The following is a 23,812-nucleotide window of genomic DNA, read 5'->3' on the forward strand; positions in this document are numbered from 1 at the left end:
TGGAAGAGCAGTCAGTGCTCTTAACCTCTGAGCCATTTCTCCAGCCCGGGTTGATGGTTTTTATCTTGTATAAGTGTAGGGCCAGTGCTTAACCTTGGGTGCCATTCCTCAACTACTCGGCACGTTGGCCTGGAGCTTGCTAAGAAGAGTAGGTCGGCTGGCCGGTGTGCCTCAGGAACTCAAGCATCTTCACCACTGCTAGAATACAAACAAGTGTGCATCACTTGCTTTTCAACATGCATTCTGCAGATCAAACTCAGGTTTGTACCCCATGAGCTACTTCCAGCGGCCACAGCCCCACTTTCCTTTGTAATATCTGAGACCCTTTTAGATAGCAAGGAAATTAAAGTAGGCTAGCTTTTTCTTAGAACATTATAGAGAGCTACCGATTTTTTAAAATAAATGTATTTAGGACAACCAGTGCTCTTAACCACCGAGCCATCTCTCCAGCCCCTAGCCACAGGTTAAAGAGGCTGAATAAAAAATATTCATGCCACTCTACTCCTTGGGAATAAGTTCCTTGATCCAGTTTTGTTCTTGATTTTATAGCTGTGATTATGTAAACACTGGAAGAGATAAACCCCTCCCTACCTATATTCTTTTTTCAGGGTTTAAATCATATCCATCCCCTCAGGTCTTGTCACTTGCCAACACCTCAAAATATTAGATTAGGGCCCTGCTGCATCTCCTAAATTAAGCTCTGGGTTAAAACTATTTTAATTTTCACTTAGTTATCACAACACCAAAAGTACTGACAACAACAACAACACACACACACACACACACAAAAAAAAACCCTCAAATACACTGATAATTTTAAATCTGAATTTATGTTTTGAAATAAAAAGGCAACAAACTCTTATAAAATGGATACATGGGAACACACTTTAAGATACCATCACATGCTACATTTACTTAGAGTTTACAGATCCAGTCTAAACAATAATCTACCCATCGTAAATGTGAGTTCCTTCCTTCCTTTGAGCAAAAAGGAAGCTTATGGGAAATGCTGGATACATCCGGCTAGCCAGCAATGAATGGCTCAGCACCTTCATGGATGAGGAAAAGCCTGGAGCACAGCCTCTCGGATACGGCCGGATTCCACTCCGCAGCTTCCCATGTGGGCTGCAGGGTCTGTGACTAGATGGCTCCCAAGTCCTGTGTGCCATGGTCCTTTCATTTCTGGTGACATACAAACATCACCATGGGTTTCCTTTTATTTATTGTAAACGTCAACAGAAAACTCAGCATGCTTACAGACTCTGCACATGGAGTTCAGGGATCTTTCTGGAGACTCTCACCACTTTGGGAAAGCCCTTTCTCAGAAGTTCCTGATTTGGCTCACTTTCTCACCGTGGAGACTTGGACCTTGTGTGGGGACATCATCCACACAAATGAGTACAAGAGTGAGCCCAGCTGGCAGTCCTTTCTGAAGCTGTGCCTGTGGCTGGCTGGCTCTGCCACGTCTCTGCTCTGGCTAAAATCATCTTTCCCCAATTATAGTAGGTTCATTCCACCTCACCTTAGATTCTGTTTTATAGCTGGTATTTTAATATGTTCCTGCAGAATTTCTCTATTTCATTCTAATAATCAACAATGGGAGGCTGTTCCATAACCGTCCTCTAGATATTTTGCTGGTCTGTAAAACTAACCTGATTTGTATAAGAAGAAGTAAGAAACAAATGCTGGTAGACTTAGCACCTTGCCTTCATGTCCACTACAGATGTATGGAAGCCTTCAAAGAGTCAACCAAATTCACTCACGTTTTCCTCTCACATAAATACTCGATTTTTTTTTTCGACAATAAAACATGATTTTTTTAAATAACAAATAATACATGCTCAGGACACGTCACAAAGCCAGCGGCTACAGTGAACGCTACTGGGGGGTCCACTGCTTCATTTCCATACATCACCTCCAAAATAAAGGCTCAAGCCTTTGACTCTGCCCACGGATTCAAGTTCCAAGGCGTATCATTTGACACTATTATTCCTATAGTTTAACAAAAACTAGGATGACATTCTTAGTGTGAATAGGGAGTATAAAATCATGTTTAATTATTCTTCATAATTACTTTAAAATTCATAGTATCAGCAAATCTTGCTAATTATAAAAAAAGGTAAATTTGTAATTTCCTCTATTATGATAGTACCATCATTGACATTTACTTCTTCCTAATTCAATTCCATTTCAACTACCTGATGTTGAACTTGAGGTAGCTGCACTGTGGCTGCATCGCTAGGGTAGTGGTATGGTTCAAAGTACCATCTGGAACATCAGATTTGATTTAAACGCCTGAAACCGTTTCCCCATTTGGCATTCAAAACAAAACAAAGAGAAATAAACCCCCAGTCCTTTCCTTAGTGGTAAAAGTAGAGTTCCTTTGTGAGCATAGACACAATACACGGAATCTGCTTCTTCGCATGGAAAGTGGCATCCAGGGAGAAGGACTCGAATTCTGTTGCTACCTTCCGGTTAACGCGAGTAAGAATGTGCATAAACTCAAGCTTGTGGGCATGCAGTTTCAGCATGGCACAAAGGGACTGGATGAACCAGGACCCGTCCTTTGAATTTCTCCAGGAGTAGTAACCTACAAGGCAAAACACAAAGTACCACAGCCGCCATTACTTCATACCATCATTTTAGCAGATCTTACACATTTTTACATGATCACAATAAAAATGTTGTAGACTATTATTTTAAGGTGTGTTACTTTTGTTTTTATTGTGTTTGTTTAGCTCTGTGAAGAGCCAAAAAACAAACAACAACATTCTGGCATTCCAACATGGGCCCTTATTTCCACACAGGGCTTAAGAAAGCCGAGTCAAAGACAAACCAACCAGCCACTGAGCCCTTGAACGCTAGTACATTAAGTAGGAACAAAAAATTAAGTAAAAATTCCCACCACAGTGCAAGCATTGGCATTCTAGAACTCTAGGAAGGTTGAATGCAGATTCTGGTCAGACAAATCTCAACCACTCGGCTATTGAGTTTCACGCTTGGCTTTCATAACCAGAGAAGCAGGCCAAGCCAGGCAAAAGCCACATGTGGAGGATCCAGGTGAACCCCAGCAGTCTAAAGTTTGCTAGTATGGTCCAAAAAAGACTAGAGATACTCAGTTAAAGAGGTCCAGACAGAAAAACTTCTAAACAGGTTCCAGTGTGTTTAACAAATGTGTGTAGGCTTAAGAAAAGGAAAAAGGAATAGTCATAAAAAAAAAAGTTTATAAAATAAAGTATTTACCAAAAAAAAAAAAAAAAAATAAAGTATTTAAAGAGTAAAAGAAAATAAACACATAAGATGGGAAATAAACGGGAAGTCTGGATCCTGTATGTTATTGTGTTGATTTTGAATTTTTTGATTGTTGAAAAGCAAAGGACAGCTTGGAATTGAAAGAAGGACTGTTGAAAAAAATCATCCTATACACTTTAGGAATGCCTTAACTTTTAAAAAAGTCAAAAAATATATTTGTCAAATAGAAATCAAAAAATGCTTTAAGAGTTTTGTTTCCACGGGAGATGAGAGGCTGTGGATTGTGGATTCTTTCAGGGTTAATGTGGATCAGGTTTGATCAGGCGAGACCTCCTGAATCTTGACAGGTGATATCTATCAGCAAAGGTTACTGCTGGTCTTCCTAGGACTTGGCCATTATCTGAAATTTTCTCTCTGGGACCCTAAAGATACTGTATCCACAGACAGCAGGAAGCAGTTTAGAGAAAACTATGCCCACATTTCCAAGAGTTAGGGGGTGTGGGTGGTCTTTGGTTATTTGATGGGTTATAGATGTTTGTTATCATTTAGGGGAATATAGAATATTCAAACAAATTTAAAGTTTATTTTGTTACACTGTATTTGTTTCTACTCTTGTTTAAAGGATTTTTGCATATTGATAAAAATTTAAGGTTATTTTTATTACAACATATTGTATATATGTTCATATTCTCATTTAAGGTATTGTACCTATGCATTTAGAAACGTAAGGTAAAATTCCAGTGGTTTTTTTTTTTCCGAGACAGGGTCTCTCTGTAGCTTTGGAGCCTGTCCTGGACTAGCTCTGTAGTCCAGGCTGGCCTCGAACTCATAGGGATCCACCTGCCTCTGCCTCCCGAGTGCTGGGATTACAGGTGTGCGCCACCACCGCCCGGCAAATTCCAGTTTTTGAAAGCTGTTATTATAAACTTTATAGGCTATCAGGAAACATAGGCTAGTGGTTAGTTATTTATAACAATCAAAATTGTAGATAGTTAGGTATGCTTTCTAGATCATATAGATATATATTTTAGACAGATAGATGGCCTTCAAACCTTTCTAAGACCTACAGAATGTGGCATTTAAAGTGTTTTGTTAACTTAGAGCTTTTCATGACAATGAGACACATCTGCTCCTGGCAGCACCAATTTACTTCAGAGAAGATGATGGGCATCGAAGAAACTCTTTATGAACTTTTCTTTCATTGTGGCAAGATTAGCCACTGGGCAAAGAAACTGGTCTTGCCTTTGACTGCTGACAATGTGCTGTGCAGACTAGACATGCAGGATACATAGGAAAAGACTGCTGAACTTTGCCAAAACAAGGCAGGACAGTACTTCAAAATTCCTGCTTCACATAAGAGTCTGCCAGGGGGCTGGAGAGATGGCTCAGAGGTTAAGAGCACTGGCTGCTCTTCCAGAGGTCCTGAGTTCAATTTCCAGCAACCACATGGTGGTTCACAACCATTTACAATGAGATCTGGCGCCCTTTTATAGTATTTAGGCAGAACACTGTGTACATAGTAAATAAATAAATCTTATTAAAAAAAAAAAAAGGAAGAGTCTGTTAGGTATTCTGCAGGACACAGAGGAAAGTGACAAATTTTGCCAAAACAAAGCAGGACAGTCCAAAATTCCTGCTTCATAGAAAAGTCTGACAGATGCTTAGGCCTGTAGGCTGAAGATAGATGCCCCAAGGTTGCAGAGGAACTTTAGGCGACTGTTCAGACAGTCAAATGTCTCTGTTGTTAGATAATATTACATCCTTCTGGGTCTTTGATGGAGCTGAAGACTAGTTATAGTTGCAGTTTTCCTTAGTTATGATAGAAAGCAAATTAGGTGCAAAATTTTTATTCACTAGATAGGACAGACAATGCATTATTCTGAATATGCTAACCACAAATGGACAGAATATTGTGAATGTAATCCTTACTTGATAATTGTTATTGTATATAGTCTTACTATGTTTACATTAAAACCCGTTCACTTTTATTTTATTACTTTAAAGTATGCTACTTTTGTTTATATTGCATTTGTTTAACTCTGTGAAGCTGTGTTACTGTGCCTGTCTAAAACACCTGATGGTCTAATAAAGAACTGACCGACTAACAGCAAGGCAGGAGAAAGGATAGGTGGGGCTGGCAGGCAGAGAGAATAAATAGATGGAGAAATCTGGGACAAGAGAATAAAAGGAGCCAGAGAGAAAGGAGGACTTCAGGGGCCAACCACCCAGCCACCCAGCCACCCAGCCAGCTACCCAGCCAGCCATGGAGTAAGAGTAAGATTTACAGAAGAGAAAGGAAAAAGCCCAAAGGGAAAAGACAGAATAATTTAAGATACCCAGTGGATAAAAGAAACAAGATTGAGTATATTTTGTTTATTTGTTTTAATAGGTTTATATGTTTACTTACTTGTGTGTATGGTTGTGCATGTGCCATGGTACACATGGAACTCAGAAGACAATTTGTGGGAGTCAGTTTTCTTCTCTGAGATGACACACACACACATAGAGGTACACACACACACACACACACTTAATACCTTCTCTCTGTGTGTGTGGTGGTTTGAATGAGAATGGCCCCCATAGGCTCATGTTGGAATACTTGGTCCCTAGTCAGTGGAACTATTTGGGGAGGATTAGGAGGTGTGGCCTTGATGGAGGAGGTGTGTCAGGTGGGCTTTGAGGTTTCAGAAATCCACGCCATCCCCAGTTACTTCTCTCTGCTTTGTGCTATATATATATGCTTACAGATGTGTACCACACCTGCTTATCGACTGCCATGCCCCACCTCCCCTTTCTCTCCATGATAGTTATGGACTCTAACCCTCTGTAAGGATGGACTCCAAAGTAAGCATTTTCTTTTGTAAGTTGCCTTGGCCATCGTGTTCTGTCATGGCAACAGAAAAATAAGTAAGACAACATGTTAGTTATTTTAAGGGTGTAAACATCTTTGTGAGGGCATATAAAAATTTTCATAGCCTTTAAAACACAGTCCTTACTGTTCAACTCTAAAGCTAGTCATAATGTCATTCATGTAAATCCCACACAGAACATTTCTTTGAAGCATTCTTACCAGGTGCCGTGGAGTAAGCATACAGGAAGTCGGCTTCCACGGGTATCTTCTGGCAGGCCATGTCATCGTCAGTTGCGCTGTCTGTCTCAATGCCACAGTCCAGCTCCGTACCCCGGCAGGCCTGTGTGGTAGAAAACAAACTTTTCTTTTAAAAAATGGTAAGTGAACACACATAACTTACATCTAAAAACTGTAAGAGCAGTGCAGAAATTGCTAAGTCTTCCTGATATAAGAGCAACACTGAAATGTACTCCATTATTTTCTAAGTGGCGGGGGCTTAAATAAATACAGATAGAACATTCCTGGAGCCCCAGAACAAAAGGTAAATACTAATAAGTCAGTTAATCTCTTTTCAAGTGGGCATCGAGCTGCTCAGCGCACTACCTGGATGATGAAGAGCTTGGGCTTTCCAGTCAGGCTTCGGCAGTAGTCGCCTCTGAAGTAACTAGTTAGCTTTTTCAGGTCGATGGGCCCGTTTGTTCCATAAATGATTCCTTCATCGCCGTGGCTTAGAATCACACAAATGAAACTGCTCCGTTTGCTGTGGTCCTCTTTAGAAACTGGGAAGGCGTTTGGCAATAACGTGAGACAAAACAAAGGCACAGACACACTCTGCAAGTTTCATTTGAAACGTTAGGACACTGTATGAGAATATAACAAAGAATCTGCCATTGTTTGATTTGTATCCAGTTTTCTAATTGGACCAAGACGGCTTTGGATTCACGATCTTCTCTCCTGCCTTAGTTTCCTGAGTTCTGGGGTTACTGGTTTACACCATGCCCCCAAGAGGAAGAAATTGAGAATAGAATTATAAGATTATCCAAATCTAACAGAGGCAGAGCACATTTGGAATCATTTCAGAGGGTGACATGACTAAAAAAAAAAAAATTCTTTTAAACTTTTTCTAAAATATATAAGCAGCCGGGTATGGTAGCACATACCTTTAATCCCAGAACTTGGGAGGCAGAGGCATACTTTTATGCCTCTAATTATATAGGTCTAATTATAGCTAGACCATAAAGTAAAATTATCCAGTGAAAGTCATTCTTCTATAATGTAGTATTTTTATTAATTTGAGAACTCTATACAGGCGATTTGCTCATATTTATCCCCACACATACACACCCCAACTTTTCCTGGATCCTTCCCCCCAACTTCCCAACTTTAGGTTTTGTTTTGTTAAGTACCACGGGGTCCAATTTGTGCTGGCCACATGCCACTGGAGCATGGTCAGCCTATCAGGGACTACACCCTTAAAGAAAATGGGCTCACCATCCTCCAGCGGCCATCAACTGCCAAGAGCGCCCCAGCCTAGAGGTGGAGCCTTGTGAGTCCCTCTCCCTTTCATGTTAGAATGCTGACGGCCTTGACCGTGAGTGGGCAACCCCAACTGCTCTGAGGTCCTGAGTGTAGACTTCCTCCCATGTTTCCCTCTGGTCCTCCCCAGACTCTGACTCTTAAACTCTTTCTGCCCCATCTTCTGCCAAGGTCCCTGAGCTGTGCGTGTGTGTAGGGTTGAGGTATGGATGTGCCATTTCTGGCTGAGTTCTGCAGACACTTCTTCATCTCTATCCTTTGGACAGTTGTTAGACGCTTCCTTTAACTCTTTTTCCTTCTTACCCTTATCCATCAATTCCATAATTTCTTCACGAGTAAGATCATTCTTATTCCGGACTTCGTATTTCAGGTCCATGAACGTCTCTCTGAGTTTGGCTGCGTCGACATCGGTACCAGACCGAGAGGTCATTCCTTGGGGCAGAAAGAACTTCTCTTAATTGCAATGTAAAAGAATAACTGCTTTGAGATCAAATGAGCTATTCAGCAATTCACACAACCAATGAACTCTTCCTTTTAAATGTTAAGAAAACTCGACTTATTTTGATCATGGCCACAGAGTCTGTAATCTGTTAGCACACAAGACACTTCATTGTAACAGCTGCTTCAGGCTGTCGTGGCAGGGACATCCTGCACAGCAGCTTCAACAGGGAAAACAAGAGGGGACTTCAGATGCCCGGCAATAGAGGTCTGCCTGATAAACTGTGGTTTGTTTATATGATGAAGCACTAGGTCACCATCTGATTCACTCATTCATTCATTCATTCATTCATTCATTCATTCATTCATTCATTCATTCATTCACTGGCAAAGTCTCATGCTGTAGCCCAACCTGGTCTTGAGCTCATAATAATCCTCCCAAGTGCTGGAGTTATAGGCACAGGGCACCAAGCTCAGTTCATGATGAATATTTTCTAAGACCATGGAGAAATGGTCACTGATCTTTCTAAAAATTGCTAATTTATTTCATGTAACATGATAATATCCATTCAATAAACTTTAGAAAGATAGAAAAAAAAGTATGTGATCTTAGTTTTGTTTATATGACTTACCTCACAGATACTATATTTGATTCTAGGTTCAATCAATTTTAAGACAATATTACTTGCACATCTTTTTTTTTTTTTTTTCCTTTCTTTTTTGGTTTTTCAAGACAGGGTTTCTCTGTGTAGTTTTGGTGCCTGTCCTGGACCTTGCTATGTAGACCAGGCTGGCCTTGAACTCACAGAGCTCTAGCCTGGTTCTGCCTCCCGAGTGCTGGGATTAAAGGCGTGTGCTACCACTGCCCAGCTCTCTTGCACATCTTTTTTGGGGGGGAAATCCACAAATATTATCGGCTTGCTAATCAGGTATTCTGCTCTGTGGGTAATATTCGGTCATTCCAACCATCACAAGATGCTTATTACTAGCTCCGTTTGTTCATTTGAGAGATGCAGAACACAAATGAGCTGAACGTCTGCCCTTCATACATGCATGATTAGCAGGAGAGATGCTTGGTTTTAAAAGAAGGAAGGAAGCAAACTTGTTCAACATGATAAAGTTGGGGACCTTTCAGCTGGCTCAGGGACACCTGCTGCCAAGCCTGATAACTTGAATTTGATCCCTGGTATCCATCCACATGGTGCAAGAAGAGGACTGAGGGAAGAAGGGAAGGAGAACCTCTTATTGGCACCAAGGAGTGTACCAATGAGGACTACATATCATCAAGGAGGTACCAATGAGGACTACATATCATCAAGGATCTACCAATGAAGACTACAGACCATCAAGGAGGTACTAATGAGGACTACAGATCAAGGAGGTACCAATGAGGACTACAGATCATCAAAGAGGTACTAATGAGGACTACAGACCATCAAGGAGGTACTAATGAGGACTACAGATCACTAAGGAGGTACTAATGAGTACTGTAGATCATTAAGGAGCTACCAATGAGGACTAGAGATCATCAAGGAGGTACCAATGAGGACTAGAGATCATCAAGGAGGTACCAATGAGGACTACAGATCAAGAAGGTACCAAGGAGGTACTAATGAGGACTGCAGACCATCAAGGAGGTACAAATGAGTACTGCAGACCATCAAGGAGGTACCAATGAGGACTGCAGACCATCAAGGAGGTACCAATGAGGACTGCAGATCATCAGTACAGCTCAGCCGCACGCACTGGACACTAACTGCTAGAAGTAGAGATGCTGAGGTGAGGTTTGTTTTTGTGGTTTTGTTTGCTCTGAGACAGGGTCCCATTAGCCTAGGCTGGCAGCTCTCTACGTCTTCCTCCCAAGTGACAGTGATGGGATTACAGGAATGTTCCATGACCCAGGGTTTAAGTGGAACTGGGGATAGAACTGTCTCAAGCACTCTACCGACCCTCCTTTTCTTGTCCTTTTCCTCTCCTCCTTTTCTTCCTCTTTACTTTTTTCTCGTTTTCTCAATTAGTTCTTTGAGAATTTCATACAATGTATTTTCATCTATTCACCCTTGTGCCCCCAACTCCTTCTAGGCCCATGACCCCTCCCTTACCACCCAACTTTGTGTCCTCTTTTTAAAAAAAGACATCAATGGACAGGCAGTGGTGCATGCACGCCTTTAATCCCAGCACTCGGGAGGCAGAGCCAGGCAGGTCTTTGTGAGTTTGAGGCCAGCCCGGTCTACAGAGTGAGATCCAGGAAAGGCACATAGCTACACAGAGAAACCCTGTCTTGAAAAACCAAAGCAAACCAAACCAAAACAAAACAAAACAAAAAACCAAAAAACAAAACCAGTTTAAAAACAAAAAAGGAATTATCCTAATGCCAGCACTCGGGAGGCAGAGACAGACGGATCTCTGTGAGCTCGAGGCCATCCTGGTCTACAGAGCGAGATCCAGGACAGGCACCAACACTACACAGAGAAACCCTATCTCAAAATGCCAAAACAAAACAAAACAAATACCATCAAGTCCACTTTCTGCTGCCCACATACGCTTGGATGTTCAGCCTTCCATTGGAGGTTGGGAGATCTGTGGCACAACCCGAGTTATATCTTAACAACCGCTCACAGGATTAGAATAAAACACCATTCCTTTTCCTGTGCATGCATTCTTGGGCTGGGATAAAGGCCTCAATGAAATAATAGTTGTAAACACAGAAGCGGACTGTGACTGAAGCCAGGCACACAGACTGGCAAATGGGAAATGTGGCACAGGGTGGGGATATCTCAGCAACCTCAAGCCTGAGATAAGAGGCCTGAACTTGTATCCTAGAACTGACTAAGGAATGACCTTAGGGTCACGCCCACTTGCCCAAGGCTATGAGTTAAGGGCCCCTGCAAAGGATGCTAGAGACACTTTCTCAGCTGCCAGTCATTCATCTTTGCCCCTGCTGGCTTGTTGCTTATGAAACCTTTTCTTCTCGCATCACCGTGTGGGTCTCACCCTCATCTTTCTTCCCAGGGTACTCTTGAGGAAAGAGGGATAAGAGATTTAGATAGATACAGTGGGGGAGAGAGAGAGACAGATAGAAACACAGGAAGCCTCAGGAGGGCCTGGATCCTAATCCACTGGCCCCTCCCTTCTGTCTCTTCTAAAGGGCTTTTTAAAGGAATGCCAAGGGGCGGGGCAAAAGACCTCCCCACAGCACAGCCAAGTGCAGACCCTTCCAAACACCAGGTAACCATGTACACGGTCAATCCATCCCCTTATGCAGCCCTGCTGGGTAAAGCAAGCTCAGATCTCACTAGGAAACCTCGATGGGCTCCCACACATCACTCAGTCTCTCAAGGTATTGGCTTTGTTGGGTAGCAGCAGAATCCAACCGTTCACAGTCACAGGAGAGGCAGAGATGCTGAACACGGACGAAGAGTTCATATTGCATGTGAGACCTGTAAGGTTCCAGTGCATCTCCACTTTGTGGTGTTTTTTTTTTTTTCTGTATCAGTTTACTGACTCATAACACACTGATATTGCTTTTCATATTCTATTCAGTATAAATGTCATAAATATTTGAAATGTTTAAAAAAAATTATGTTAGATACGTACCAGTGCTTTTATGAAAGTTCTTATTATTAATTATCACACACACCCCCATTTCAGGGTAATCCATTTTATAACTATTGTCCCGATATATTCCTGAGTCCATTGATTTGCTTCCATGGATGGTCTTTCTGCATGGAAATCAAGCGACAGTTAGTTAGCCTGGGGTAGGTGGAGAATGTGCCCTAACAACAAATAAAAAGAAATAAATACTCACACTTCAAAATTATTAATGGATTTGGAATCCATTGAGGTTTCGTTGTTCTCCATGGTCACTTTTCTTAACTGGAATATAGAAAAAAAGATATGTTACCCATAACAAATCATTCTAGAGCCAGAGCAGCATATTAGCAGTGCTATGGTTATTTCTCCTGGAGTTCTTGTTTTGTCTCCATTGCTCTTGGCACATGTGTGGACCATGATCCTTTGCAATGGCACCACAGTGTACGGCCCTTCTCCTTGCTTGTTCTTCTTTAACTGTGAATTATATATCAAGAACAGAGTGGGTAGTAGCTCAGTCTTTCTTTTTTTTCCCTCCCTTTTGTGTGCCCCTGCCTATAAAACAGATAACACCTTCTTTCCTTGGTCACCCAATGAAGTTATTTACTGGAACTCAGCTTCTAGCTCAATACAACTAAGACAAAACCCAAACACTAATCACATATTAAGGTCACATAACACAATGTCACAATGGTGAGGGCCCCAGGGAATTCCAAACCTCCAGAGTCTCCAACTCAACTTGACTTCTAATACTAAGTGACTATGTCCACAAATACAAGACGTGTGCACCTCTCCTCATCTGCTATGCTAAGGAAGCCAGCTCCTTGTCTTCTAGAGTTCTCTAGAAGGAAAGACACTGCCATGGGAGTATATCTCCCCAAATAAAGAAGACAGACAAACAGAAATATAACATAAACAAGTGCTAAAAAACCTGAATGAATCTTCAGACTCTAGAAGGCCAATATCTAGGTCAAATATTTCAATCAAAACACAACTTTGAACCTCAGTCCTATGCTAAAATCATAACTACCGGGACTGCTTCACGGAAGTCGCTAAAGCTAAGGTTCTACTATCCGCCCCGCCCCGCCCCGCCCCACAGCTTGGGGTGCCTTTGGGAACAGTGGAGAAAGAATACAGAAGAGGAAGTGACCCCCTTGGTTTAGCCACAGAAGAGGACAGTGCTTCCTTCGTCTTCAAAAGCCATTGGTTTGCATTCCTTTGCTTTCTACAATTTTTTATTCTGGTAGGCTTTCTAGAAAACCACAGGAGGATGTGAGCAAAAGTGGGATGTCCCATGCTTTTATTCAGCAGGCAAATATTTAGAGAGCATACACTTTGTGCCAGGTCTACCTTCAAGAAACTTGAATTCGGGCTGGAGAGATGGCCCAGCGATTAAGAGCACTGGCTGCTCTTCCAGAGGTCCTGAGTTCAATTCCCAGCAACCACATGGTGGCTCACAACCATCTGTAATGAGATCTGGCGCCCTCTTCTGGCCTGCAGGGATACACGCAGGCAGAACACTACACATACTAAATAAATTATTTTTTTGGTAAGAAAAGAAACTTGAATTCTAGAAAGAAAGAATTGAGATAGAAACTAAGGTTTCAGCTACTGTCGGGGCCATGAGAAAAAAATGAAAAAGGAGAAAGAACTGGGAGTATAGGCTACTTTAGCTGGGTGGTCAGGGAGTCATCTCTAAGGTGGCATTATAGAGATCCGGAAGGATACAGAGGGAGGCTGCCCCCGCCCCGGGGGTGGTAAACATCAGCTAGATCCAAGGCCTGGGAACAATTTGCTCTACTCAAGGTACATACAGTAAGACCAGTTGGACTAGTGCTAGGGGCAGAGAGATAGGAAGGGCAAGATCACACAAGATCTTAGGACCAATAACAAGGCGAGAACATTGCAATAGCTAAAGCCAAAGAGGACTGCACGCTCTGCCTGCTAAAGCCCAGGGGCCAGGGAGACGCCTTCTGGAATAGTCCAGGGAGATGACGGAGGCCCGAACTGGAGCCGAACAGTTGATAGATCCAGACAGTTAAGTCTGGGCATCCTGCGATTTAGAAGTTGATTAGAGGAAGTGGAGTCAGCAGAAGAGCCGAGAGCAAAGCGAACTGGGTGGATGTGGTGTGCCAGCACTCCCAGAAGACTTTCGGGGACACTCCCCTTTAACAATCTTATCAGAAGGCTTATTTCAATGAGGGCAGAAGGCCACTGGCTTTGTGGAACATGTCATGGCCACAGTGGGGGCTGTAAGGACAAACATCTAAGCCAAATAAATGACTAGATACCATTTCAGTGGGATGTTGGGTGTTACCCAGAGGACTCCCTAGATTATTGGATTCCCCAGGGCACATAGTCTTTTGCACAGCTCACTAATGGCTAGGCCACTTTCCAACTTCGTAGGAAATTAAGCCATAAAAAGTAGCAGCTACACAGTGATTCTTTTCCATAGCAAAATATAAATTTGTCTTATATTGACGCAATATATTTTTATACTTGATGGAAAGACCAACCCTTCTAAATTATAGTTATTGCCTTATAGAAAGTAACTAGTTTCATAACTACTAGTAAATTGCTCTCGCCCCAGCCAGCTCTTTACATTTGCTTGTTCTTCCAATTTTTTTGAACTGGACTTAACATCTTATTGGTTCCACTCATTAGCTAGCAGGTGAATAAAATTCTTGACATGGGCTTATTTTCTATTTGAGCGGCCAAGATTTAACTTTTTGAAAATTGCACTTTAAAGGAACCCATGGTTGTCCTGGGATGAGAAAAGCAACCGTATAAGCAACTCTTCCCGGGTTAGTAGCAAAAAGCTCTTTCCTGCTTGGCTGTGAACAGGAGAGAAATGAACAGTAGCTGGATGGGAGGGAGGGGTAGAGGATGCCTCGTGGTTAAGCCATACTTCCTAGGTCAGTGAGAATGGCAGAGTGGGAAACAGGAAATTAATAATTCAAGAGCAGAGGAACACTGGGGTTTCTGAAGGGATGCGAGGGGATGTCCAGCGTACACATGAAATTGACCTCAGGTAAGAAAACAGGGCAAGCACATCCACAGGAAAGAAAATGAAAGCAAAATAGTGTATTGATCTGTTTGGCAGGTGCTGGGGATTGACCTAGGGCCTCAGGCACAAGTAAGTTTTCTACCACTGAGTCACAGCTCTATTACAAGGTATCCAGAGCTAACAGAGAGGCCCGGGAAGGCGATAAGAGAAGGACTTGGTACTTCTCACAGGATGGCACCCACTCCCTTTATATTTAGAAGATAAACTGTGAGTCAAGAAACTCCAAATGTCTTTAGTTTCTTGTGGACGTATGTGGTGGTATTCTAATTGTACTGAAATATGATTTTGATTGTATGTTAATAAATAAAGTTGCCCAGGGGTCAGAGCTATTAGAGCCATAGACAGAGTGTGGCGGTGGTGGCACACGCCTTTAATCCCATAGATCTCTGTGTGTCCAGGGATACAGCCAGCATTGGAGACATATGCCTTTAAGATCTAGGGGGCTGTACATTCAGACAGTGACGAGGCAGTCATGTGTTTGGGTTTACAACCAATGAGAAGGCAGAATGATTAGAAAAAAACGACTTACACACAGGAAATAGCTCTCTTTCGGGAAGCTGGGACAGCAGGAGGAAGGATGAGATTTTAGCTCTGAGCTCTGACCTCTTGGCTTTCTCTTTTACATTGTTTCTGTGTTTCTTATTTAATAAGACGGTTGGTTACATCTACAGACGTACCTCTAAATTTTACCACGTAATACCAAAATGGGATCAGACACAAAGCTGGCAAGCATGTGGAAGAGTCATTTTAATACATACTAGGTGGGACATAAACTGATAAGACCTCCTGAGGATATTTTTGGGGTTTCTCCCCATTTGCTCATAAAAACTGTGAAGTTTCGCCGGGCGGTGGTGGTGGTGCACGCCTTTAATCCCAGCACTCGGGAGGCAGAGGCAGGCGGATCTCTGTGAGTTCCAGGCCAGCCTGGGCTACCAAGTGAGTTCCAGGAAAGGCGCAAAGCTACACAGAGAAACCCTGTCTCGAAAAAACCAAAAAAGAAAAACAAACAAACAAAAAAACTGTGAAGTTTGATGTAGTAAACTGACCATACTAAGAGTGTCTACAAATGCCCTGAGGAACGGAGGAATTAAGGAAAGAGAAGAATATGCATTAGTTATAAAAACTGAGAGTGTTAGCCGGCCGGCGGTGGCACACACCTTTAGTGCCAGCACTCAGGAGGCAGAGGCAGGTGGATCTCTATGAGTCCAAGGCCAGCCTGGTCTACAGATAGTTCCAGGACAGCCAGAGCTTCACAGAGAAACCTTGTCTCGAAAAATCCAAAAAAGACAAACAAAAATAAATCCCTGAGTGTAAGTACAGAGAAGTAACTGTTATAGTAAACCCATACAAGTTACTGTGGCTAACTCCCTTTACAGTTTTCTTGAAGTCCTTATCAATAACACAAATGCCAGCATTATAATGCTAAGTGAGAATAAATGAAAGAAACCCAGCATGATCTCTGTTTACATTTGACCATATTTATTAGCGGCATCTGTCTGACAACTTACTTACTTTGTAATACTCTTCTGTATCTTCTAACTTTTTCTTAACACATTTCAATGTTAGAAAACGGTATCAAGTGTTATTTTATAAAATAAGGTCAACCACAGCAGGCCGCATCACCAGGATGATGCTAGGCAGTTTCAATCCCCAACCCTATTTCAAGAGCAAAGAGGAAAAATGGTGGGGCCCGGCGGCGCACATGTATAAGCTCAAAACTCTGGAGTCCAGGGCTGGAGGACTGCTGAGTTTGAGGTTAGTCTGATTCACCTAGCAAGCTCCAGGCCGGGCCGCACAATCTCATAAAACCAAGAGTGAAAAAATAAGCATGCTCTCCTATTGAGAAAACAGTCAGTCCTCTTTGCCTTTTTTATCAGGTTTGGGTCTTTTGGTTTCTTATGGACAACAAACGTGTTAGGTACTAAGAAATCTCAAATTTCCATGAACTAGAAATATCACAAAGATCAACCTGTCTCTAGTTATGCCTCTTCGAAGTGGGCAGATCACAAGCTAAACTACTCAGCAATGTGTGGTTGAGAAACAAGGGGCAGTTCATCTGATTAACTAGAGAATAGTACAGCACCACTAAGAAGTCTAGACAGAAGATAGATCAACAAACAAATGGTTTAATACACATTTGGGCCCAGGAGAACATAATCTTTCCAGTGGTCAACCAATGGGAAATGTGTAGTTAAAAAAAAAAAAAAAACCAAAAAACAAAAAGAAAGAAAGAAAAACAACACAGGAGGACTCAACAGGGATAGAGCGATGTCAAAGAAGCGTGAGAAAAGATGCTCACGTCGCGCATCAGGAAGACACGGCGGACCGTAACACATCACCGCTAAGTCAAAGCAGCAGCTTTGAAAAGGCCAACCGTGCCTTTTCAAACCTTCTGGAAAAGATGAAAACGTGGCGAGCCTAAGCAAATCATGGCTGCGCAGGGTTATGGGGGAGGAGGAGGTCACGGAGGGTGTTTGAAGACAGTGAAACCTGTCCCGGCTGTGCTAAAGAAGTGGATACAAGTTGTCATATGCTTACCCCAGTTGAAAGCAGACAGTGCCAGGAGTGAACCTTACTGTGACCTGTAAGACTTTGGGGGCAATGATGTCAACCAGGCCCATCAGTTCTAACAAATGTACTACTCTGGTGGGGGGATGTTAATAATGAGGAGTCTGTGTGGACCAGACAGATATATGGTATCTCTTAATTACTCTAAACGTTAAAGCAAACCTCGTTTGCTTTTATTAGAAACTAAGATTAGACAACTTCTGAATTTGAGTTTTTGCCAAATGGTCCCCAAATTAGCCCTCTGCGTGAGCTTGCCCCCTACAGAATTCAGTGTAAACTTGAGAACCCTAAGTGCTCACTGGTTCCCGCCAATTATCACGGTCCTAAAGGTCTCTTTCCAAGAACTACAAATAGTACAGTCACTCAGACTGGAGAACTGGGTTTTAATAACCTTTTGTCTCATGCCAACTGTGGGATAAAACTGTTCCCCCTTCTGACCGGCACACCCGAATACAAGCTTCACAGTAACCAGCTTCCAGAACTTTGTAACGTTTGCTTCCTGGCCCCAGCCAAGGCCAGACTTCAGCCGCATTTAAAAATTAATCTGGTGTGGGTTTGGGGACATGGGAGTATAGGAGGTCAGAGGTCAACAAATCTCGGGAGCTGTTTCTGGTTCTCTTGTGTACACCATGTGGATGCTGGGGAACAAACTCAGGTAGTTAGGCTTGGTAGGAAAAAATCTTGTTGCACGGATCCTAAATAGACTTTTAATAAAAACCTGGAGCCAGATATCAGGGTGAAAGCTGAAAGGTCAGAGAAGCAGAGCAAGCCACAGCCACCACCTCTCACCTCACCAACTCCTCAGCCTGAGTGAGAGAGTTCCTGTCTCCTCCCGCCTTATATTCCTTTCCCTGCCCAGCCATATCACTTCCTGTCTCAACCTTCCTAGTGCTGGGATTCAAGGTGCTTGCCACCACTGCCTGACCTCTATGGCTAACTCTGTGGCTAGCTCTGTCCTCCGATCTTCAGGCAAGCTTTTATTTCTTCGATTATAAGCAATTTATCACCACAGAACCTTACTTGATAAACTATCTTGCTGGCCCCCGATGTTAAGAGTTTAACTAAATATTAGATGATTTTTAAGTAGTCAATTCCTATTCATATACCCTATTATGGAAAATTAGAAAAAACTCAGACAGACGAGTGTTTTAGTAGGGAACTATAAACACTTGGCAACAGCCATAAAACAATGGAATTTATTTTACTAAAGTAATGAGTGGAAGAAAGAAAAAAAATCTTTTAGAACAGAAGTTAAAATGTTATCTTCCTATTTGATAAGGATTTCTCAGGAACAAATACCATAATATATAGTGTTTCTCATTCTTAGCACTTGAACACTGTAGACTGTCTCTGTCATCAGCTCATCTTGATATACTGCTACATTTCTCATACAAAATCAAAATCGTTCTAGCATGAGGCATGTGCACATTCACACTATTTGTCATCATCTGCTTTTTCCACGTGAGGTACCAAATCCACACTCCTGGGAAGGAGCTGAGCATTACCTCATCTCCATTAGCTAATACCCAGCTGGATACAGATTATTCTAGAGATGGTGATCTCATCTTTGAAGGATTAAAAAAAAAAAATGTCTTCAGGGATGTATAGACGGTCCCTGATGATGGCAGGAGCTTAGGTTATTAAAGTAGGGAACAGAAATGATGTTTCACAACAATCCATTCTGGCTCAGCAGCCAACTCACCACGACTGTTTCTGACTTGCTGAAGATCCCTGATTAGTTTAGATTCAAATGACTGGAAACGTTCAGAAAACATTTAACAGTCACCAGGAAGCTACAGGTCGATGCCTTTGGCCTCATGGCATTCTGGAATTTAGGGCTTCCATTGACTTCTCTAGTTCCCCGATCCCCTGATCACTGAAGCAACATCAATCATCTGTTCAAAAGTTTGGAAATGGTGGCATGTGTTTGCTGTCACTAATGTGAAATAGAGATTTAAATACCCCAAGCTGTGCTTGCCTTAAAGAAGCAAGAGACTGGAACTTGTTTCTATTACATGGGTGTTTGACAGTTTCCTCTTGCAATTGTGGAAGACACAGAACAAGGAATCTTTGGAATTAAGGCAGAGGAACAGAAGTCATTTCTAAAATCAAAAACTAGACAGTGAGGTATAACATATCATTAACAACTTGAAACAAGACAAATAAATATCCATTACAAAATAGGTAGATGAAAGCTTGCTTGTGGTAGGGATTTGAAATGAGATGTTACATTAGTACAAACCACTTTTATTTAGAGGTAGATGTGTGGGTTACATGCATGAGTGTGAGGGTGTGCTTGCCTATACCTGTGCACAGGGAGGCCAGAGGTAGACTTTTGGTATTTTCCTCTATTGCCTACCACATTATTATTATTATTATTATTATTATTATTATTATTATTATTATTATTATTTTGAGACAAAACTCTCTCACTGAACCTGGAGCTCTCTAATTTGGCTAGACTAAGGCAATGGGTCCTGTTATCTTTGGTAGGATTACAGCCACAGTTCGCCACCCTCAATTTTCACATGGGTGCTAGGGATCTGATCTCGGGTACCCATGATTGCATAGGAAGCATTTCACGTTCTGAACCACCTCCCCAGACTCAGTTTGGGGTGTTCTTCATCGAAGAAATCTGTCCCCTATCATCGGGCTGTTCCAGCGGTGGACCTATGAAGACCTCATGAGCCCAGGCATCCAATCTGGTCTGTTTTCTAAATCTCATAATGACACGCCAGAATCAACACTCCTCATTTCTGATACGAAGGTTCAAAATTAGGAGTAAAGACTTAACAAGTAAGCATTCCTCTTACAGTTCACACATGCTAGACCGGGCAGTGCACAAGTATTTCCAACTGGGCCTCCCAATAACACTGACGCATAATGGTTCCACTTTAGATCTGAGTTAAATGGAACTTAGAAAGTCAATCACTTTTTAAGTGACAGAGTCACAACTTCAGCTCCAGGTAGCAAACTCCACTCTATAGTCTCTGGAATGTTCAACACCATATAGGGGTGACAGAACTATAGTTAATTTCAAGGGAACAAAAACCCATAAGCCCAAGTGCTCTAATTAAGTGAGAGTTAAAACATATAGAACATGACAGAAACTTATTAAAAACTGAAATCAAATATATGGTTGTTCCTCAGCACTCCTGGATGACTAGTTCTAGAACCTGCCTCAAATAGCAAAATCCAAGTCCAAATCCTTTGTATAAAATGGTGTATTTTTTTTTTTACAGATAAGCTAAGCATCCCTACTTCTACTCATTACTAATGATACCTAGTACAACATAAAATTTTTATGCAGTGTTGATCAGTGGATGATTAAAAAGTCTGTACATTTCAATACAGATTCAATGTCTATTCTCTGATAATCCTACCTGTGGGTGGGTAAAGTCCACAAATGCAGAAGGTCAACTATAGTGCACTTATTGCAATGAAGAAAATAGGAATAATGATTATGATGTTTCTCATGCCACTGGGTAATTTATTTATAAATGTAAAATATCTAGTTAAGCATTCAGTGAAAGTCATCAAAATGTTTTCTATAGGTCTACCTACCTTCCTGTCAATAGGAAGGGGAAGCCACTGTAGCAGTGTGGCTTCTGGGAAGCCTACCTGTACCTGGGCAGAACAATTTGAGAAAAGTCGGGATTGTATTGACGACCTATCAGTGAGGACACAGCCTTACAAGCATTGGGACTTTCATATTAAGTCAACGAAACAGAAATAGCACCCGTTTCACAATAGTCTGGTTAAGAAAAGATTTCATCTGTAGTGCACCAGTGGCTTTTTGTTTTGTTTTTCAAATCTGTCCCACCTGGTCCTTTGGGGACACATTGAACTGACTGATGCCATTGAGCCTGATAAAGCCAATCTTTTAACGTTTAGAATAGAATGAAAGTGAAAAGACGCAGCTGGGAAGGGGAAGAAAATACGGAGAACAGTTTAGCTACTTAGGGACAAATACATGATCTTGTTTTCTTGTTTCTGGTATGGGCCACACAACAGGGGAAGCAGACTGGTATGCTGAACCTACCCGACCTTGTGCTACAAGTCGAAAAGAATGCGCACTTACTATCTGCAAAGTCTCATCCACTCCCAAGTGAAACCCTCAGACCACAGTTTTTGGAGGGACAAAAGAAAACAGCAAAGCCCTTGCAGACCTTAAGACCCCATATGCTCCTTTTGGGGGGGGGGGTTTCGAGACAGGGTTTCTCCGTGTAGCTTTGGCGCCTTTCCTGGAACTCACTCTGTAGCCCAGGCTGGCCTCGAACTCACAGAGATCAGCCTGCCTCTGCCTGAGTGCTGGGATTAAAGGTATGCACCACCACCACCCAGCTTGAAAGCATTCTTGTTGAAATAAATAAAATACAGAATGGAAGGTCCTGAATGTCTTTTATAAGTGTCTGTATAAATTACAGACAACTATATAATTTACTGAATATCAACTATATGCAAAAGCTGCACTGGACCTTGAGTGCCTGAAGTAGCAGAGGATGTTCACTGGCATTTAAAAACAGCAGCAGGGTAGATGCTGGCCCATGTTCAGTTCTCGTTAGATAATTTTATTGTGCTTTTAGCAGGATGAAGAAGCTCTACAGGGAACACTGAAGGTAAGGACAAAAAGGCCCAAACAAAAACTATTATGCAGAACCTCACACTTAACAAAGCATTGTATATACATTATTTCATCTGATCTTTACAGCAACCCTATGGATTGTATAGATTATGCCTGATTTATGAATGAGCTGGTAAGCGCCTTGGGACCTGGCTTCAGATGCTCAGACACAGAGAGGAAAGTTTCCTCTTCAATGTTTTTTTAAATTTGTTAAATGAATATATAACAGTACTTAAGGGTATAAGAACGTCCACATCTTTCTTTAAAGCCCCGTCACTGGTGTAGAACTTAAAGTATTATCTAAGACCAGAACCAAGAAAATAAGGACCGTGTTGTAACTGTAGAAAGGGCGTGATGAAGTGGATGTGTCGTTAGGTTCAAAAGGGAAACAGAGTGGCACAGTAATTGCTTATATCAGATAAAGACACAGGGTTCTTAAGACAGCAGGAGGTAAGACCTTTCTTCAGAATGACAAAAGCAATCGGATCTAATTAGGTGCAGTATTTCACTTGTTACTCTGTAACAAGCAGGGCCACGGCTACATTTCAATAAACTGTCCACTCACTAAAACAGTCTTACTTTCCTATTTTGCTGGACAGCAAATCAAAGCCAGAGCTTAAACACTGGGTTGTGAGAGGGGATGATGATTCAAGCTCTTGCCATGGCCACCAGCACACACTGAAAGTGGCTTCCCAGTGGCAAGTCAAACCCCCAGCTTAGCACGATCTCCTTCGGCTGTTCTGTACACTCATAGTGTTACCAGACTCCACATTTCCATGAATCGTTTTTTACTGGAATCAAACAAATGGATGAGCATTCTCTCGTGCAAAACACCAGTAAGGAGGGGCACCGTGCTAAACAGTGGTGTTTGCTCACAGTTTTGTTGGGAAGCAAGCAAAAGTAGAGGATATGACACACGTGCTTCCAGGAAATGCCTGATGTAAAGGAAGAAACAGGAAGGTTTAACCTTGAATTGTTTACTAAGAACAGAAACCTAAGGAGGAGTTCCTATTCATAAGCAAATGTATTGGGAAAAGACTTATCAGCAGAAGGGCCAGAGCTCGGTGACTAACAGCCTAACAGAGGAAGGAGTGGGGTCCGTGCGAGGTGCCCGAAAAGGACGTTTCCTGGGTGACTCAACTGAGAAAGGGGCAAAGACCCAGCTGCTCAAGCCGGGCTTCAGAGTAGATCACTAATAAGTGACAATAACTGAGCATGACCCAAGGGATGTCAACGCAGCTCCTACAGTGACTGACCAACAAAGGAATGGAGCTGGGGTATTCACGAAAGGCTTCGGGATAAGAGACAGAGTTGGGAAAGCAATGCTTAAAATCAGCTCTCAGCAAGAACTAAAATCACACAGTGAACCCGAGAAAACCAGGGGTAGAGACTCTAAACAGGCGTGCAGTACGAGGCTAAGTCTTTTAGAGCTAGCCTCAAGGTCAGCATCAGGTTGGTCTCCAGGCCCCAGGGCAGAATTTCCCTTATCCATCCTTTGCTCCTGGGTCCACGCCTCGGCCTAGGGCTCTAGGAGCCCGCCACCTCCCGCCATCTCCCGCCACCCGGCCTCCAAGCTCACCCGTCTCCGGGCTCACCCCCTTCCTGCCCAGTTCCCGCCCCTGAAGCTCTGTGCTCAGGGCGATCTACCGATCCGGGGCTCCGCCTTTTGCTCCTCGGCGCGGCCCGTGCGCCAGGCTCGGGGGTCTGAGTCCAGCCTCGGTTCACCGGGGCTCAGGGACACTGGCTCGGCCTCCCGGGTCTGGGCTCCCAGCTCGGGATCGCGCCCCCGGCGGGGTTTCCAGCTTCTCTGCCTTTGGTGCATGCCTAAGCAAGCCAGGAGGCAACACAAAGGATCCTCCACCCAGATCGCCCGTTTCCCCCACCC

At 42.6% G+C, this 23,812-nt stretch overlaps 1 protein-coding gene across 4 annotated transcripts in view; it reads right to left on the minus strand.

Annotated features, from left to right (window-relative positions):
- Positions 1-811: 811 nt before the first annotated feature.
- Casp3 (caspase 3) overlaps positions 812-23,812 on the minus strand; it is a 49,124-nt gene continuing 26,123 nt past the window's right edge. For 2 of the 4 annotated variants that reach the window (XM_042262448.2, XM_006970893.4), the window contains exons 2-7: positions 11,886-11,953; positions 11,675-11,799; positions 7,943-8,071; positions 6,707-6,882; positions 6,323-6,443; positions 812-2,590 (exon numbers count right to left, since the gene is read on the minus strand). In XM_042262448.2, the coding sequence (XP_042118382.2) occupies positions 2,361-2,590; positions 6,323-6,443; positions 6,707-6,882; positions 7,943-8,071; positions 11,675-11,799; positions 11,886-11,938 (834 nt within the window). In that variant the 5' untranslated portion in view covers positions 11,939-11,953 and the 3' untranslated portion in view covers positions 812-2,360. Of the gene's footprint in view, positions 2,591-6,322; positions 6,444-6,706; positions 6,883-7,942; positions 8,072-11,674; positions 11,800-11,885; positions 11,954-23,506; positions 23,526-23,812 lie in introns of those variants that run through there. The other 2 variants (XM_042262449.2, XM_042262450.2) reach the window with 2 other exon arrangements.

The sequence above is a fragment of the Peromyscus maniculatus genome, chromosome 17 (genome assembly GCF_049852395.1).
Source record: "Peromyscus maniculatus bairdii isolate BWxNUB_F1_BW_parent chromosome 17, HU_Pman_BW_mat_3.1, whole genome shotgun sequence".
Classification (NCBI taxonomy): domain Eukaryota; kingdom Metazoa; phylum Chordata; class Mammalia; order Rodentia; family Cricetidae; genus Peromyscus; species Peromyscus maniculatus.